Source organism: Budorcas taxicolor, chromosome 4, assembly GCF_023091745.1.
Source record: "Budorcas taxicolor isolate Tak-1 chromosome 4, Takin1.1, whole genome shotgun sequence".
NCBI lineage: Eukaryota > Metazoa > Chordata > Mammalia > Artiodactyla > Bovidae > Budorcas > Budorcas taxicolor.
In genome coordinates, this window is record NC_068913.1 from 106960806 (window position 1) to 106980382 (window position 19577).

Consider the following 19577-nt stretch of genomic DNA (forward strand, 5'->3'; position numbering starts at 1 on the left):
GAGTGGTTTAGCTCTTAATAGACTAATTAGAGTAACTTACTGATGGTCATTTTAGTTTTAGTTCTTGATTTTATCCAATGACATGTCTCCAACTTGGGAAAGACTCGCAGCCAAGTATTTTATCCCTGGCCTTTCCTAGCTATTGGTGATCTATATAGAGAGAAACTATTTCTGGACTTCTAAACAAGGGGCTGGGAGCAGGTAGGTGGGCTCACTTTCTGAAGAGATGGCCTGGAAGCACTTAATACAGACAAGTGTACTCAGAGCACATAGGATTTTGGGTTCCAGGGCCTTTTTCCTTTCCTCTCAACTTGTGTTCAAAAGAATAATAATGAGAGCCATACATCTAGGTTTAACTGTAAATTTTTTTTTAATGAGAAGAAATGGGGTCAATTATTCTTAATATATTTTATATAATTCAGTATATCCCTAACATTACAATTTCAATCTGGATTTGACACATAATATTAATGAGCTATTTTATATTCTTTTTTTTCTACTAATTAAGTCTTCAAATTATGTGTACATTTTACACTTGACAGTGCATATCAATTAGGATGCTAACTTTTCAGTAGTTGGAGTTAAGTGTAATCCTACCAAAATAATGTTTAATGGAAAAAATGTTTTATGTTGATTCCATTTTTAGGTTTATATTTAAATGGGTTAAAATAAAATGAAATGAAAAGTTCCATTCCTCAGCCTTCCTAACCACATCTCAAGTGTGGAGTAGCCTCATGTACCATGTAGCCACCATATGGATGGTGCAGCTCTGGATTTTCTGTGTTGGAGACCAAACTGATAGAGGCTACAGAGTGTTGTTTTCTTTGGTGTTTGGCCTCAGGATTTTCATGAGTCGCACACTGGGGCCATTGAGTGGTCTCATGGAATAGTTCTGTACAGAAGGAGTGAAATGGGCATCTTAGGGATGAAAGAAAAAAATTAAACAATTTTCTCTAAAATTTTTCCAGAAATAGAATACAAGATGACTGATCTAAATATGGCACGCATATCTTTCACATCTTTCCAACTATAGTGAGAATGAACATAATGACTGCTCATCATTAATGGAAAATTTCTGTTTCTGGGAAGCAAATTAGATCTTTCAACTAAAGGTTTTTGGTTTTTTTTTTTTCTGTTCTTGGATAAAATCTACTAAGGGCTTTCCAGGTGGCTCAATGAGCTTGCTTGCTCAGCAGGAGACATGGGTTTGATCCCTGGGTCTGGAAGATCCCTGGAGAAGGAAATGGCAACCTATTCCATTGCTCTTGCCTGAGAAATCCCATGCACAGGAGCCTGGCAAGCTACAGTCCATGGGATCATGAAGAGTTGGACATGACTTAGTGACTAAAAGACAACAATATCTACAAAAGGCTGTACTCATGATTTTTTTTTTTTTTTTTGCACATTGTATATTGAAGAACAAATAGAGGTCATTGTCTTTGGAATAGAGAAAATAAAACATATTTTGATGGTGAAAACATTACAGACAAAACCAGACATAAATTTTAAATTTGCAAATTTCTCAAACTGTAAGGAAAGGGAGAGAAGGATTGCACATCATGGTGGTAGGCAGTGTGGCTTAATGCCATTGGTTTCAAATAGTATTTTTGTAGGAGTGGCTCAGATGGTAAAGAATCTACCTGCAATGTGGGGGACCTGGGGTCGATCCCTGGGTTGGGAAGATCTTCTGGAAAAGAGAATGGCAGTCCACTCCAGTATTCTTGCCTGGAAAATTCCATGGACTGATCCGCCTGGCAGGCTATAGTCCATGGGGTCACAAGGAGTCACACATGACTGAGCAACTACACTTTCACTTTTCACAACTTTATTGCATTATATGCCAAATGAAGTATTATCAGAAACCTTAATGAATAACATACATTGGAGCAACAGCTCTAGGGCAGTAGGGCCCATTATAGCCCCTTTATCTCCATGGCCACTTCTGAGGGCCTCTCAATTACCCTGAGGCTGCAGATGTGTCATAGATTGGCAGATGTATCAAATTTAAACTCTGCCACTTGCTTACAATTTGACATTGGGGAAGTCATGTAACCTTTGATACTATTTTTCCATCTATAAAATGAAGAAGGAGAACCAAGATCCTTGCAGTTCTAGAAATGCTTTGATATCCTCTGAATTGGGAAACATGACTGCTTTCCCTTGAGAAAGCTTCTTATCCCAAGAGAGCTTCAGAGATTTGATGGAAATATTTAGTAATTGCTTACGTTTCCTTCTAGGACCAGGATCCTGCTGCCTTCAGTGAAAACAACGCTATGCTATTGGAATCCTCCAGATACTATCTGAACATCCGCTACACCCTGCTGCCCTATCTCTACACACTTTTCTACCGAGCTCATACCCTGGGCGAGACCGTAGCAAGGCCCCTCGTCCACGAGTAAGCTTCCTGACCTGCAAAGACTCCCTTTCAGATCAGAACATCACTGACCTTGCTAGTAGCAGCAAGGTTAGTTAGGACCCTGCTGCCCTACCAAGTGTGGCTATTTTGTACTCAGGCTTTACCTGCCTTCTCTGTTTTCCAGGTTCTACCAGGACCCAGCCACCTGGGAGGTGCACGAGCAGTTCCTCTGGGGCCCTGGACTCCTCATCACGCCTGTTTTATATGAAGTGTGTTTATAATCTGAACGATGGGGTGGACTCTCCCACTTGTTCTCGTGGATTTACAGCTGAATAAGCTGGGGCCCGAGTGTCTGTGTTTAAAGATAAATCTGACTACAAATAGGAGGGAGAGAGCACGAAAATTCGGAAATTAGAAAAATAGTAATTATTGATCTCACTCTCAATTTGCCAAGCCAAACAATCTCCATTTTGCAAAATTACCTTAAAGCTTGTTTCCTTAAGCATTGGCCTTGGTACTGATGGGGGCTTTGAATAACTAAGAGTTCAGGCTGATCATCTGTCTGTGCTTCCTGTTCACCAGAGGGGGTGTGTTTCTTAAAGTCAGGGTAGGGGAAGAGAAGAGGTGGGGAGAGGAGTGTGGAGGGAGAGAAGAGTGCTGGGTAAGGGGAGGGTGTTACTCTGGAATCCCTATAGGAAGGACCAAGTAGAATCAAGGGCAGGGGTGAGTAGGGAAGAGTAGGAGAGGGGTCAGGATTATGGTGATCTGTTTATAAACATGAGAGATGGCTCACGGACTCAAGTCAAAGGCCCTTGGAGCTGACATTTTAGCCCCAGCATCTCATGGTAGGTCCTGCCAGCTTGCAAGTAGGCCTCCTGCAAAGCTCTCTGGAGGGCCTAGCTACTTCATTCTCCTCCTATCAGATTACACAAGGGACCCAGGAAATACACTTTCTCTGCTTTTCTCAGCAGTCTCCAAGCAAAACAATCTTCATTTCTAGGAACAGCTCTGTTTTGGTTAATCTGCCCAGTTTTTCTGAGGATCTGTATTTTACTTGTGGGATGTGTGATCCCAACTTTCTCTCAGGAGTGTTGTGATGAGCACATGCCACCATGGGTGAGGGTGTTGTGTAAACTGTAAAGGGTTGTGACAGTGTTGCTCACCGTTATGTTTCCCCAGGGTTTGAACTATGCAAGGGCATACATACCCGACGCCATCTGGTACGACTATGAAACGGTGAGTGAGTCTTGGGTGCTTGGGGTAGGCTAATAGAACAAGGTTTTACATGTTGTTGCTTATGGATACGTTCCTGGGAAGAAGGCCTTTCCTGAGGTACAGTGAAATAATTTGAATAACTAGAGTAGGTTTATGGAAATTTTCGGTAGATTTGACTGGCTATTCTGCAGCTATGTGGACTAGTAGTGGGCCTTAGGTTGTGATGATCTACAGAATTAAAACCCGAGTGGGAAATCACACACAGCATGGTGTAATATAAGGAAATAGGATAGGCTGGAGTCTTGGCTCTGCTATTTCCTATGCGCCTTGGGCAAGTCACTTCACTTTGGGAGGTGCGGTGGCGGGGGGTCCTCTGCTTTCCTCTTGCTTAAAATGAAGCAACTGAACTAGATAATTCCAATGTCACTTGTAGCCCAAATAACGAGTTTTCTGGTCTTTCCCCCTTTTGTTGGCTAGCAAGTAGCCATAGAATGGAGGAAACAATTTGTGGAGCTGCTGCTGCCAGGTGATAGGATAGGACTTCACCTCCGAGGGGGCTACATCTTTCCCATCCAGCGGCCAAACACGACCACGGAGGCCAGGTAAGCTCCTCACTCTTCCCAGGGTGCAGAGTGTTATGGGGAAGAAAAATTGGAACTGAAAGTAGATCAACTAAGGGGAAATAGCTTCAGTAACTCATCTTTCTCACTTCCTCTCAAGGTCAGCCCAAAATTGGCATCTTCATTTAGCAGGGGATAGCTGTAGCCTTGGTTCCTTTACATTCCCATTGTCTTTCACTTGTAAGTTGCATCAAATTGTAAGGGTGGTCAAAATAATCACTCATGAGGATTCCCCAGGTCCAAAAGCATCCTCAAATAGATTTCCTTAGGCATGAGACAATGCAAGTTAATAGGAGGTAAGAGATACCATATGAAAATCAACATAGATTTAAGGTCAAGAGCTAGAAAATTTGGGTTCGAGCCTCATGTCTCTGCTCATCATTAGTAAACTAGAGATGATGGTAGTTCAACTTCTTAGAGTTATTAAGATGAAATAATAGATATGGTTTAAGGAATACAGGATGCTTAGAAGAGTGCCAGCCACGTGGAAAGCATCCAGTAAGTACTAATTGTTAGTATTATCACAAGTGCAGTTCTCAGCAAGAACTGCCTCCAATCTACTGTTCTTAAGCTCATTCACTACTCACCTCTGCTGCCTACCCACACCCTGCTTCCGTGTTTTCAGACAGCATCAGTATCTACTTAATAGCTGAGATTGACTCCAAAATGGTCTGTCCCTGGGGCATGAAGAGGGCTGGCTTAAGACCATTCTATCTCTTCTTCATTCTCTGAAACTGAGAATTGCTCCTTTACAGCCGGAAGAACTCTCTGGGACTCATCATTGCCTTGGACTCTAAGCGAGAAGCAAACGGAGAGCTGTACTGGGATGATGGTGTCTCTAAAGGTAGACTTCCTTATGGTACCATCACTGCGCTTCTCCATGGCAGTTCATCTCGGCAGACTGCCCAGTATGGCATGAGCTTTGTTATCACTGGTGCTTATTTCTATAGCTTAGAATCAATGCATTCTTAAAGTTCCACTAGCCAAATGCATACATTAAAATAGACTTCAGATGAGCAACTTGTGTGTTATTGACTCTACCAAAGCAAAAGATATGATTGGATTTAGTTTATTCCTTTCTCTGGATGTCATTATTAATAATACATTACGTTAATTTGTATATGCACTCAGTTGCATTTGACTCTTTGTGACCCCATGGCCTGTAGCCTGCCAGGCTCCCCTGTCCATAGAATTTCCCAGGCAAGAATGCTGGCACAGGTTGCCATTTCCTACTCCAGGGGATCTTCCTGGCCCAGGGATCAAACCTGCGGCTCTGGTGTTTCCTGAATTGGCAGGCAGATTTTTTACCACTAGCACAACCTAGGAAGCTACAAATTATTAATAGATTGTAAAATATTGCCTTGGTTGCTATTGAGAGGCAAGTATCTAATTTGTGCAGTGTTTTTTCACACATAAGTACCTCACATAAGCTTCGGGTCTCATTATGTAAAAATCTGTGCTACATAGAATTAGCATTTATTAATAGTTCTTGGCTATTTATTATTGGGCCATGTGCAGGGCCTAAACTTTCCAGGTGACTCTGTGGGTAAAGATCCCACCTGCAAATGCAGGAGATAGAAGTGAGGCAGGTGCAATCCGTGGGTCGAAAAGATCCCCTGGAGGAGGGCATGGCAACCCACTCCAGTATTCTTACCCAGAGTATCCCCATGGACAGAGGAGACTGGTGGGCTACAATCCATAGGGTCACAGAGTCAGACACGACTGAAGTGACTTAGCACACAAGACAGAGCCATTGCCCTTGAGGAAGTCCTGGTCCAGAGAGAGGGAGGGCATGTAGATAACTACAAATGCAAGTCAGAATGTTTTTTTTTAATTATTTGTTTATTTATCATATTGTTTATTTTTGGCTGTGCTGGGTCGTCTTTGCCGTGTGGGCTTCTTCTCTTGTGACAAATGAGGGCTACTCTCTAGGTGTGGTGCATGGCTTCTCGTTGCGGTGGAGCACAGGCGCCAGGGCACGTGGGCTTCAGCAGTTGCGGCTGCCAGGCTCTAGAGCACAGGCTTTGCAGTTGCGGTGCACGGGCTTAGTTGCCCCATGGCATGTGGGACCTTCAGGAACCGAGGATTGAACTCAGATCTCCTGCGCTGGCAAGCACATTCTTTACCACTGAGCCAGCAGGGAAGCCCCCCAAATGCTTTAAATGCGGACAGAATGGTTCCACTTCTGCCGTGGAGTTCAGAGGAGGGAGTAGTTACTGGCGGCTGGAGTAGTCCAGGAGAGTCTGCAAAAAAACAGGTGGAACTCGGGGGAGCAGAGCTAGTTGGCAGAGGCGTTCCCAGTGGAGAGAAGAGGATGCCCAGCTGTTCTGCTTCCTGTAGTAACTGGCCCTCCTCCGTCTTTCTCTTTCAGATGCTGTAACTGAAAATAATTATATTCTGTATAATTTTTCCATCACCTCTGTAAGTACTGTTTTTGGGGGAACTCACGGGGCATGCTCTTTTTTGTGACTGCTTTTTTGAGTTTTGGGTTTTCTGAAGTTGCTTGCCTTTGTGGGCAGTGCCTCATTGCCACAGTCCAAGGAAGGATTAGCATTAAAATGAAAAATTTTAATCTGAGTTAGAAACATTAACCGATAGAAAATCAGCATGTGTTTGGTGAAGTTGTCTGTTTTTCTGAAAAAAAAAAAAAAAAAATCATTGTTTTTGAGTTTTATATGATGAGTCTGGGCTTCCAAGATGTACCCTTATTTGAGAGAGTACAAGTGGGTGGGGGTGTGGATGGGGGGTGATGAGGTATGCCTTTTGAAGTTGTTCCATCAAGGAACTTCCTTTCTAGGCCCTAAAGCTTGGCCTTGGGCACAGGTATTATGTGGTGGTTTTGAGAGATTGGGAGATGCAGTGCATTACTTGCTGGGTGTCTGCTTCCCAAGGGGACCAAGAGGAAGAATGGCAGTAAGGCTGGAAGGGGATGGGAGAACCCTGAATTGGTTTTCTTAGATGTCTGTTTGTGCATGGGCAGAACTTTCTTGTGTGGGACTCTTGCTCCCTTATTTCTTCTTTCTTTTAAATTCATATTGCCTTTTATTTTTTAAATGTTTATTCATTTGGCTGCATTTGGCCCTAGTTGCCATGCATGGGCTTAGTTGCTCCATGGCATGTGGGATCTTAGTTCCCTGACCAGGAATCAAGCCCACACCCCTTGCATTGCAAAACAGATTCTTAATAACTGGACCACCAGGGAAGTCCCATGTGCTGAGTTACTCAGTCCTGTCTGACTCTTTGTGACCCCATGGACTCTAGCCCACCAGACTCCACTGTCCATGGGGATTCTCCGGGTGAGAATACTGGAGTGGGTTGTCATGCCCTCCTCCAGGGGATCTTCCCAACTCAGGGATCGAACCCAGGTCTCCTGCATAGCAGGTGGATTCTTTACCATCTGAGCCACCAGGGAAGTCTGGGAAGTCCCATATTGCTTTTTAAATGATACTTTTTGTGTTGACATAATTATAGAGCCCCATTTTATAAGAAATAATACAGAGTTCCCTTGTACTCTTTACCCAGTTTCCCCTAATTGGAACATGTTATAAGACTATAGTACAATTTTACAACAAGAATATTGACATCTATACTATTGAAAGATTGTTGCTGAGCTGTGAAAGACGCTGGGATTCTTGGCCTCTAGAGGAGAGGAATTCAATCCGGGGCCAATTTGAGGCTTGATCGCACAGAGCTTTTGTGTATTAAAGTTTTATTAAAGTATAAAAAGGTGACAATATACAGCCTTGACATACTTCTTTTCCTATTTGGAACCAGTCTGTTGTTCCATGTCCAATTCTAACTGTTGCTTCCTGACCTGCATACAGATTTCTCAAGAGGCAGGTCAGGTGGCCTGGTATTCCCATCTCTTTCAGAATTTTCCACAGTTTATTGTGATCCACACAGTCAAAGGCTTTGGCATAGTCAATAAAGCAGAAACAGATGTTTTTCTGGAACTCTCTTGCTTTTTCCATGATCCAGTGGATGTTGGCAATTTGATCTCTGGTTCCTCTGCCTTTCCTAAAACCAGCTTGAACATCAGGAAGTTCACGGTTCACATGAACTTTGGGATTGCAATGAAAACTGACCTTTTCCAGTCCTGTGGCCACTGCGGAGTTTTCCAAATTTGCTGGCATATTGAGTGTAGCACTTTCACAGAATCATCTTTCAGGATTTGAAACAGCTCAACTGGATTTCTATCACCTCCACTAGCTTTGTTCGTAGTGATGCTTTCTAAGGCCCACTTGACTTCACATTCCAGGATGTCTGGCTCTAGATAAGTGATCATACCATCGTGATTATCTGGGTCGTGAAAATCTTTTTTGTACAGTTGTTCTGTGTATTCTTGCCACCTCTTCTTAAGGAGTACGTCAAGGCTGTATATTGTCACCCTGCTTATTTAACTTCTATGCAGAGTACATCATGAGAAACGCTGGACTGGAAGAAACACAGGCTGGAATCAAGATTGCTGGGAGAAATATCAATCACCTCAGATATGCAGATGACACCACCCTTATGGCAGAAAGTGAAGAGGAACTAAAAAGCCTCTTGATGAAAGTGAAAGTGGAGAGTGAAAAAGTTGGCTTAAAGCTCAACATTCAGAAAATGAAGATCATGGCATCCCATCCCATCACTTCATGGGAACTAGATGGGGAAACAGTGTCAGACTTTATTTTTTTGGGCTCCAAAATCACTGCAGATGGTGACTGCAGCCATGAAATTAAAAGACACTTACTCCTTGGAAGAAAAGTTATGACCAACCTAGATAGCATATTCAGAAGCAGAGACATTACTTTGCCGACTAAGGTCCGTCTAGTCAAGGCTATGGTTTTTCCAGTGGTCATGTATGGATGTGAGAGCTGAACTGTGAAGAAGGCTGAGCGCCAAAGAATTGATGCTTTTGAACTGTGGTGTTGGATAAGACTCCTGAGAGTCCCTTGGACTGCAAGGAGATCCAACCAGTCCATTCTGAAGGAGATCAGCCCTGGGATTTCTTTGGAAGGAATGATGCTAAAGCTGAAACTCCAGTACTTTGGCCACCTCATGGGAAGAGCTGACTCACTGGAAAAGACTTTGATGCTGGGAGGGATTGGGGGCAGGAGGAGAAGGGGACAACAGAGGATGAGATAGCTGGATGGCATCACTGACTCGATAGACGTGAGTCTGAGTGAACTCCGGGAGTTGGTGATGGACAGGGAGGCCTGGCATGCTGCGATTCATGGGGTGGCAAAGAGTTGGACACGACTGAGTGACTGAACTGAACTGAAAGTATAAAAGAGATAGAGAAAGCTTCTGACATAGATATCAGAAGGGAGTAGAAAGAGTGCCCCCCTCCCACCCCCGCTAGTCTTTAGCAGGGAGTTATATAGCTACTAGCATTCTGCTAATTAGAGAAAGGAAATGTCTCAAAACTCAGAGAGTGGCACCAGGCCCCTCACCCACAACATGTATTTTGAGATAACATTGGCGCAGGTGAGTCATCCCAGGCCATAAAATGATTGACATGAATCTTGAAGAAAGTCAGGTTTTCAAGCAAATACATAGTCTCATTAACATAACTTAAGACAACATTTGCATGAGTAAAACACACTGGTTTGTCAAGTTGGTTCTGAGTCTTAGGCAGAACAAACTTGAAGAAAGACAGAGTCTAAGGTAAATACATAGTTCATTAACATAGCTTAAGAAAAACATTTCCATAAGAAAAATAGCATTGGTTAGCTCAAGATTTAAGAAAAGTCAAGTTCAGGTGGAACCAGGTGTTGTCATGGCAACACAGAATTTTAAGAGAAACCTCCTTTTAATTTTGTATATATAGAGAGACAAAAAAATGTCTGACACTTGCAGCCTATTTCCTCTGTTTGGAGACCCCTAGCCTTCGTGCATGTTACCCTCTCACTATCAAGCTGCGGAATATTTCCATGGCCAAGAGGAACCCTCCTGTTGTCCAATCTACTTGCCTCCACTTGCCCCAAGCCTCAACCTCATTCTTAGTTCTTGGAAACCACTAATTTGCTCTCTATTTCTAAAATTTTGTCCTTTCAAAAATGTTATGTAAATGTAATCATACAGCATGCAGCCTTGGGGACTGGCTTTTTAAATTCAACATGATTTCCTCAAAATTCATCCAAGCTTTTCCATGACAAAAGTCAGTTCGTTTTTATTGCTGGGCAGCATTCCAAGATATGTTTAACTATGCCCTTACGTAAGGGCATCTGGGAGTATTTCCAGTCATGGGTCATTACAGATAAGGCTGCTAGGAACAGATTTTTATGTGAACACAAGTTTTCAATTGTCTGGGATAAATGCTCAAGAGTGCAGTTGCTGGGTATTATGTAAGTATATGTTTAGTTTTATAAGAAACTGCCGAATTCTTTTTCAGAATGGCTATACTGTTTTACATTTCCATGACCAATGTATGTCACCCAGTTTCTCTGCATTGTAACCAGCATTTGATGTTGTCACATTAAAAAAAAAAAAAGATTAGCCATTTTGATAAAGGTGTAGTGATAGCTCTGGAGAAGGCAATGGCACCCCACTCCAGTACTCTTGTCTGGAAAATCCCATGGATGGAGGAGCCTGGAAGGCTGCAGTCCATGGGGTCGCTAAGAGTCAGACACGACTGAGCGACTTCCCTTTCACTTTTCACTTTCAGGCATTGGAGAAGGAAATGGCAACCCGCTCCAGTGTTCTTGCCTGGAGAATCCCAGGGACAGGGGAGCCTGGTAGGCTGCCATCTATGGGGTCGCACAGTCAGACACAACTGAAGCAACTTAGCAGCAGCAGCAGTGATAGCTCATTGTGGTTTCAATTTGTATTTCTCTGGCATTTAATGATGTTGACCATCTTCTCATGTATCTTTTCATTAGCTAGCTGTATATTCTCTAAGATAAAATGTTCCAGTTCTTTTGTGCATTTTCTAATTGGCTTGTTTAACTTATTTTTCTGTTCAGCTTTGAGAGTTCCCTTCTTGGCTACATGGTTTGTAATTTTTTTTTTTTTCTTTCAGTCTGTAGGCTGCTCTTTTCATCTTCTTAACAGTCTTTCTCAGAGGAAAAATTTTTGATTTTCAAAGGTCTAATTTATCATTTTTCCCATTTATGGATCATGTTTTTGGTGTCTAATATAAGAACTCTTTATAGTTCTTCAATACTTCCTCCCATTTTTTCCTAAAATTTTTATAGTTCTGCCCTTTATATTTAAGTTTATTACCTATTTTGAGTTAATTTTTTTAGATTAAATTTAAAATAAAATTTTGGGCCACACTGCAGGTCTTGCGGGACTTTAGTTCCCTGAACAGGGACCGAATCCAGGCCATGACAGTGAACGCACCAAGTCCTAACCATTAGGCCACCAGGGAACTGCCAATTTTGAGTTAATTTTTATATAAGACATGAGGTTTAGGTTGAATTTTGCGTTTTGCCTATGGATGTCCAATTGCTCCAGCATCATCTGTTGAAAAGGTTGTCCTTTCTCCATTACATTACTTGTGTAAAAAAATCATTTGGACATGTATCTGTGGGATGCTTAATTTTTTTAAACATCCAAGTGTCCCTTTTTTCCTTCAGTCATTGGTTCTACCTTCTTTGTCACAGCTCAACTTTGTCCCTTTTGAACTGTAGTTCCCTGGATAGGTTTTCTACATTATCTTGGCTTTAGGCTCCTCATCTGAAGAACAGGGATCATTAGAGCCTCAACCTCATAGTTTGCTGTGAGAATTGAATGAGATGATACATGTGAAATGCTTAGCACAAGGTCTGGCACACAGTGAACATTCATAAATTTTAGCTATCACCATTATCATTAAAAGAAAAAATAATTATTTGGGCATGATTTTGTATGTGTATGAATGTGTGTATCTTTGCATGCCTATGGGTCTCTTTTTGTATGTGTGGCATCTTGTCCGTTTGATAATTCCATGGTTTCAGCAACATATTTTCTGAGTAATAGAATCAATAAAGAACCAGTAAACTAAAACAAGTACATAATATTACTAAAAGATTACTTAAAGACTGTTACGAGTCTTACTTGAAAAATTCCCTGGGGATGACCACCCAGCACCATTTAGAACCTCAGAGGTAAAGGATCTCTTGGGATCTCTGAAAGATATGGAGTGGTATTTGGACACAATCAGAATGAGATATACCTGGTCTCTAAACTGACTTCTTTTCCCCACAGAACCGTCTACAGGCAACGATTATACATGCTAATTATACAGACCCTGACAAACTCACATTTACAGATATCATGATCTTGGGAATGGACAAGGAACCTACTAATTTCACTGTCTCCCTAAATGATGCTACCACCTCCATTTCAAACGTTGTCTACACAGCATCAACAAAGGTGGGATATTGTTCCTCGCTGTGGTGCCCCTGTCAACAGCCCTTGCCTGAGCTCCTGACACCCAGCTCGTTCTTGCTCTGTTAACTTTGGGTGGGCACAGAGACAACTGGCTTGCTGGGGAACCAGGGGGAGAATGTAGAAGGAGAAATCTGTGCATGCTTGATATGGACCCTGGAGCTTTGCTTGCGTTGGGACTCTGAGGCAGGCAGTAGGAGCTGATACCCTTGAAGAAGGCAGTTCTTCTCTGGGCTATTTAAAAGTAGATGTGCTAATGTCAGATGTGATAGAGAAAATATGATTCAGTACATTGGCCTCGTTCTGGAGAATATTGACATCTGTGTTCTCTCATTCACATTAAGGACTTTCTTTGAGACACAGTTGCTATTTTTCCTTTCTGTTCTAAACTATTTTTATACCATTGCAGATAATGAGAATTTAATCAAACACAAGGAGTTTTTATTCTTTTTGTTCTTATGGAATGTTTCCCTTACACGATAATCTTTGAAAAAGAAAAATCCCAATCGTTAGTTAACATTTCAAGCACTGGGAAATTCACTGTTCCTTACAGCAGACCTCTTTTTAATTTTAATTTTATTTTTTAAAACTTCTTTTGGCCGCACAGTGTAGCATGCATGATCTTAGTTCCCTGATGGGGGATCGAACCCTTGCCCCCTGCATTGGGAGTGAAGAATCTAACCACTGGACCACCAGGGAACTCCCTGCCCCCTTCCACTTTGACAACACATATAGAAAAGGACAAGAGCTTGCTTTATAGGATTAGGCAGAATAGGGTTCTAATCCTAGCTCTGCTGAGCCCTAGCTGTGAGATCTTGAGCAAAACAGTAAACCTCTCTGAACCTCAGAATTCTGATCTGTAAAACTGAGATACTTGTATTATATTGAATATATTATAATATTATATATAATACATTATATATATAGTACTACTGACTATAATATATATAGTCAACATATTATTATTCATTGCATAGGATTGTTTTACAGGACTCATAGAGACAATGCATATGAAGTGGTTATCACAGTACTTGACAGACTCAGTAAAGTTTAGCTCTCTAAACTGCCATTGTTAGTAAAATGTCTGAGCACCGTACCCAGGGGGCAATGAATCTGAAATGCCCGCCCTGCCTGTGACCTGTGTTCCTTAACATGACTGAAGCTCTTTCAATTCAATATCCCACACTGGCTCCATGAGATCAGAAAGGTCTGGAGGAAGTCAGATTCATTTTCCCGACAGAGAGGTCGAAAGACCCAGAGGAGAAATAAGGTTACGAATTTTCCTCATCAAAGTGGTGCTCGTCAAAGTGCTGGTTTCCCCGGTCCTGACTACATGACCATCAAGGAAGGACAGTATCCAGGCAGCTGCGCCACATCTCGTGTGTCATCATGGCCCTTTCTCTTTCCTCAGGTGGTGAACATTACTGACCTCAAGGGACTGGTACTGGGACAAGCATTCTCCATTCAGTGGGATCTGCCGGTCAGTGACCTGCAGAAGTTCAACTGCTTTCCTGAGCAGCCCGCTGTCTCCGAGGAGAGTTGCAGGGAGCGGGGGTGCCTTTGGGAGGTAAGGGCCAGGAGCAGACTGCCCCAGTGAGCAGGAAGCTGTAAAAAGTGTCCCACAGGTAATTGGGCACCCAGCAAACACTTTCCAAATGTTGGTAGATTAAGCTGTAATCATCCTCAGGAGGCAAATGACGCTATGGCAGCTGATGAGGTGTTTTTATCAGTTGCATGTGATGGGCGATCAGTGTTTCATTCAGAGATCTGAATGAGGATCAACTCACCGACTCTCTCCTACAATCACACCATTTCAAATCCCACTTTGTTCTGAACATGGCTGTAATGCAGTGGGAATGCACTGAGTATTTTAAGTGATTTTTTTTCCCCCATCTATTGGAGAGTCCAAGCAGAAAGGTAAGGTAATGCTGTTTCTCTCCCTTTGAGAAATAGAGAGAATGAAGGCCAGAGAAAATCAGTGATCTCCTCGAGATCACAATAAGGGACAGTAAGGACATGGGGAACAGAGCTCTGCCTTAGGAGCCCTTCACGATTGGGTGAGGCCAGTGAGTGTGTGTGTGTGTGAGTGTGTGTATGTGAGTGTGTGTGTGAGAGTGTGTGTGAGTGTGTGTGAGTGTGTGTGAGTATGTGTGTGTGTTTATTTTCTTTATTTTTATCTGTTTATTTGGTTGTGCCGGGTCTTAGCTGTGGCATGTGGGACCTTTAGCTGTGGCCTGTGGGATCAGTTTCTCCAACCAGGGATCAAACCCAGACCCCCTGCATTGGGCGCTTGGGGTCTTAGCCACTGGACTACCAAGGAAGTCCCTGTGTATGTTTAAATGGATGTATTCATTTGTTAGGGCTGCCATAGCCAAGTACAACAAACTGGGTGACTTAGAACAACAGACATTTATTATCCCAGCATCTGGGAGCTGGAAGTCTGATATCAAACTGTCTACAGAGTTGGTGCTTTCTAGGGGCCAAGAGGGAAAATCTGTTTCGTGTCCCTTTCCTGGGTTCTGGTGGTTTGCTGGCAATCTGCAGTGTTCCTTTGTTTGTACAAACATCACCCTGACCTCTTCATCTTCACATGATGTTCTCCCCAGGTGCATGTCTGTGTCTCAGTTTCCCCTTTTACTAAGGACACTAGTCATATTGGCTAGCTCTGTCCCAATGACCTCATTCAACTTGATCACCCGCACAGATCCTATTTCCAAACAAGGCACCAGGTACCTTATTCACAGGTACCAGGGGTTAGGACTTACCATCGCTTTGGGGAATATAGTTCAACTCATAGCAATGGACATAGGGTAAGAGACTGAGTCTGGTTTAACCACCTTCTTCTGTAATTAGAGTCTCGAAGCGTCATGTCAGAGGCTGACCTTGAAGTCCTCCTCTTGTTCCAGCCCACGACTGTTCCTGGGGTGCCCACCTGTTTCTATGACACCATCCCTAGTTATGCTGCCAGCAACATTCAGTACCTGCCTACGGGCATCACTGTAGACCTCACCCACCTGACAGCCTCGGAAGCTGCACAAGCTACGGTGCCACCACCATCATCACGGGACGAGCTACCCCCACCTGCAGCCACAGCGAAGGCCGCCTCTGCCTCTGACACTCTCTCTGCAACCATCGGCTTTCTCCGCCTGAGTGTGATCTACCACACAGAGAACATGCTGCAGTTCAAGGTAATCCTGTGTCTCCATGGTTGGAATTCTTAGCTGACAGCTCCATGCAGTTGGAAGACATTGAAACATCTTTAATCCAAATCCCTCATTCTACAAGTGGGGCTGCTGAGGCCCCAAGAGGTGAAGATCAGAGTTAGGAGAGAGTTGGGGTGGGATGTAACCTTACAACGCTGAGGGTGGTAATTTCTTATAATAGTGAGTGCTCTAAGTCATGAACATTCTTAAAGAGTCCTTCTTTAGTCCTGAGAAAAGTGTGTCTGCTGTGTGGTAAGTCATATAAGTGGCAACAACCCACTTCTGACATCAGAGTTATTTCTCTAGTGGTGGTTCTTAAGCTTTCACACCTGCACCTGTATCAGAATCACCTGCAGATCTTGTTAAAAGATGGCTGGCCTGACCCCCCAGAGTTTCCAACCTGAGAATCTGCACTGCTAGCAAGTTTCCAGGTGGTGCTGATGCTGTAAGTTAAGAGGCCACTCTTGGAGACCTACTCAGCTCAGTTCAGTTGCTCAGTCATGTCCAACTCTTTGTTGACCCCATGGACTGCAGCATGCCAGGCTTCCCTGTCCATCACCAACTCCTGGAGCTTGCCCAAACTCATGTCCATCAAGCTGGTGATGCCATCCAACCATCTCATCCTCTGTCATCCCCTTCTCCTGCCTTCAATCTTTCCCAGCATCAGGCTCTTTTCCAATGAGTCAGTTCTTTGAATCAGGTGGCCAAAGTATTGGAGCTTCAGCTTTAACATCAGTCCTTCCAATGAATATTCAGGGTTGATCTCCTTTAGGATTGACTGATTTGATCTCTTTGCAGTCCAAGAGACTCTCAAGAGTCTTCTCTCTGCTCTAATAAAAATGCAGTCTGAACCATGGGTCTTCATTGCCACATGTGGGGTCTTTTGTTGTAGCACATGGACTCTCTAATTGTGGTACAGGGGCTTAGTTCCATGACCAAGGAAGGAACCCACATCCCCTGCATTGCAAGGCAGATTCTTAACCACTGGACCACCAGGGAAGTCCCCACATGTTTTCTAATAACTATAGCTTTAAAAATATATTTGGAAAAAAATTAATGAAATTTATTTTAGTGACATTTTATTTAACCAGTATACTAAAATATTATCATATCACCATGTAATCCAAATACAATTTAACCATACTACATCCTCAAAATTTGCTATGTATTTTGTACTCATGCTGCTGCTGCTGCTGCTAAGTCGCTTCAGTCATGTCTGACTCTGTGTGACCCCATAGACGGCAGCCCACCAGGCTCCCTCATCTCTGGGATTCTCCAGGCAAGAACACTGGAGTGGGTTGCCATTTCCTTCTCCAATGCATGAAAGTGAAAAGTGAAAGTGAAGTCGCTCAGTCATGTCTGACTCGTAGCAACCCCATGGACTGCAGCCTCCCAGGCTCCTCCATCCATGGGATTTTCCAGGCAAGAGGACTGGAGTGGGTGCCATCGCCTTCTCTGGTTTTGTACTCATAGTGAGTCTCAATTCAGACAGCACTTTCAAGTGCTTCATGGCCACATGTGGTGGGTACCTCCTTGGACAGGTCAGCTCTAGACTTTGCTTTTCACACTTTAGTGTTTAATGAGTCACCTCAGAGATCTTATGAAAATGAAGAGCCAGATTCAGAAAGTCTGGGGTGAGGCTGAGATTCTGTGGTCTTAACAAGTTCCCCGGCTGGTGGGGCAGAGGTTAAAGCATCTGCCTGCAATGTGGGAGACCTGGGTTTGATCCCTGGGTCAGGAAGATCCCCTGGAGAAGGAATGACAACCCACTCCAGTATTCTTGCCTGAGAATCCCATGGATGGAGGAGCCTGGTGGGCTACAGTCCACGGGTCGCAAAGAGTCGGACACGACTGAGCGACTTCACTTTCACTTTCTAACAAGTTTCCTGGTGATCCTGTTTAACATTGTGAAATATTGTGAAAGCTGCTTTTGACCTGACAAACACAATATTGAGAAGCAAAGCTTTAGAGAAAACTTGTCTGAAACAGGAGGTAAGGGGACAGGGCACAAGAGAATAACAAAACCTGAGGACAGGACATAAACTGATTAGATCCAAATGGGTCCAAAATGGCAGACAAGTCAATTTCCACTAGACTTTGAGCCTCAATATAGGATCTTTGTAACACATAAGCAAGCTAAATGACACACCCACAGGCACCATGATAATTCTGAGGCTGACTATAAAGGGCTGAAAAATGGGTGGTGGCTCAATTCATGGAAATCCCCGCCCATTCCCTGAAACAGTTGGAATAACCCTCCCACTCATTAGCCCATGAAATTACCCAGCCCATAAAAACTAACCATGCCATATTTTGAGGTGGTTCTTGCCTTCTGAGGTGGCCCACACTCTGTGAAGCGTGTTTCTCTCTAAATAAATCCACTTCTTACCTATCAAGAAAAGAGACTTGTTTGAAGTGTAAAAAGTTGGCTAATAATATGATAAGGAAGAGGATGCTTGCTCATCCTGGCAATACTCCAGGGCCTCCAACAGCACTCTTCCCTTGTCTCATTTTTCCCACACAGTTTTCTCTAATTTTCCTACCTGTCAGGCAGAGAGGAGCAAGCAGTGGGTACAAGAGAGCCATCTTCGGGATGGAAAAACTGTACAGCATCTGGAAGTTCCCCCAGGAAGAAGACCTCAGTGTCCATAAGTAAATTCTTCTCTAATTTCTAGCATATACTCACACGCTCACACATAAGGTACTGTATACACATGCATGTTCCCATACCACACCCTCATAAACACACACACACACATACATTCTATCCATGAGATTCTATACCCTTATATCACAAATTTTTTAGAAATGTCCTTGCTGGCTTTGAACAGGTCATATTGAGGCACTTTTGGAGTTCAGGCTCCATATTGGGCACAGTAGGTGTGTAGGCCTCACACCTGTTTGTTTCAGGATATTTGATGCCTCCTGATATGATTCAGACCAGCCAGAAAATATGGAAACTGAATTGTATTTGATATAAGCTGGCACAAGGAATTGTAGGCCTGAGATTCCATGAAGAAGCTTCCTTCTCTCTTCTTGGCAGATCTATGATCCCACTAATAAAAGGTATGAGGTCCCAGTGCCTCTGAACACCCCTTCGTCTCCAGTGGGCTCCCCTGAAAACCGTCTGTATGATGTCAAGATTCGGAACAATCCTTTCGGGATCCAGATTCGAAGAAAAAGCTCCAGCACTGTGATGTAAGCACTCTTTATTTGGTTCTAATTAGAGTGGTTCTAGATCTAATTATAGTGGCTCTCGTGAATGCAAGTGAAATATTAATTTTAGAGGCTCTATGTCAATATGTTCAATGAAGAATGTATCTATTGCCCCTACTTCAATAAAAATTTTATTTGCCATTAGACCTTAACAAGAAAAATGAATCAACCAAAGGTTTACAAAAGCTAATTAAGTGGTGCTTGTTTTAGGGAAAGGAAAATACATGTTCTATTCTTTGTTCCTGTTAAGTAGGACAGGAAACTCTATTTAATAAGTATGACATTATCCGTGATAGAAATCAATTCTATATACCCTCATTAAGAAATAATAACAGAAGAGTCAGGAGAGAAGGACAAAGGTTACTGAGGCTTCAGTAAAATGGCTTCCTACAGTCTTTGCTTCTATCGACACTCAAGACTCAAAGCCTCTTCACAGTGTTAAGCATGAAAGGAGTTGTCATCTCTCATCCCTTGCCCTGCTGCTGAGTGGAATGGAGTGAAGGTCTGGATTTTGCCTGGGGCTGAGGTTCCCCATCCATGTAGAAACTGTGACCTGGGTGCACACGTGTGCTTTCAGCTCTCTCTGACTGTATGTCTGACTTTCTGTCTGTT

At 43.1% G+C, this 19577-nt stretch overlaps 1 protein-coding gene across 1 annotated transcript in view; it reads left to right on the forward strand.

Moving 5' to 3' along the window:
- The window catches only part of LOC128046312 (maltase-glucoamylase-like), a 189023-nt gene that overhangs the window by 130234 nt on the left and 39212 nt on the right, over positions 1 to 19577 (forward strand). The window contains exons 44-49 of the mRNA XM_052638415.1: positions 4947 to 5035; positions 6563 to 6612; positions 12364 to 12531; positions 13958 to 14113; positions 15453 to 15734; positions 18793 to 18947. Of these exons, the coding sequence (XP_052494375.1) occupies positions 4947 to 5035; positions 6563 to 6612; positions 12364 to 12531; positions 13958 to 14113; positions 15453 to 15734; positions 18793 to 18947 (900 nt within the window). The remainder of the gene's footprint in view (positions 1 to 4946; positions 5036 to 6562; positions 6613 to 12363; positions 12532 to 13957; positions 14114 to 15452; positions 15735 to 18792; positions 18948 to 19577) is intronic.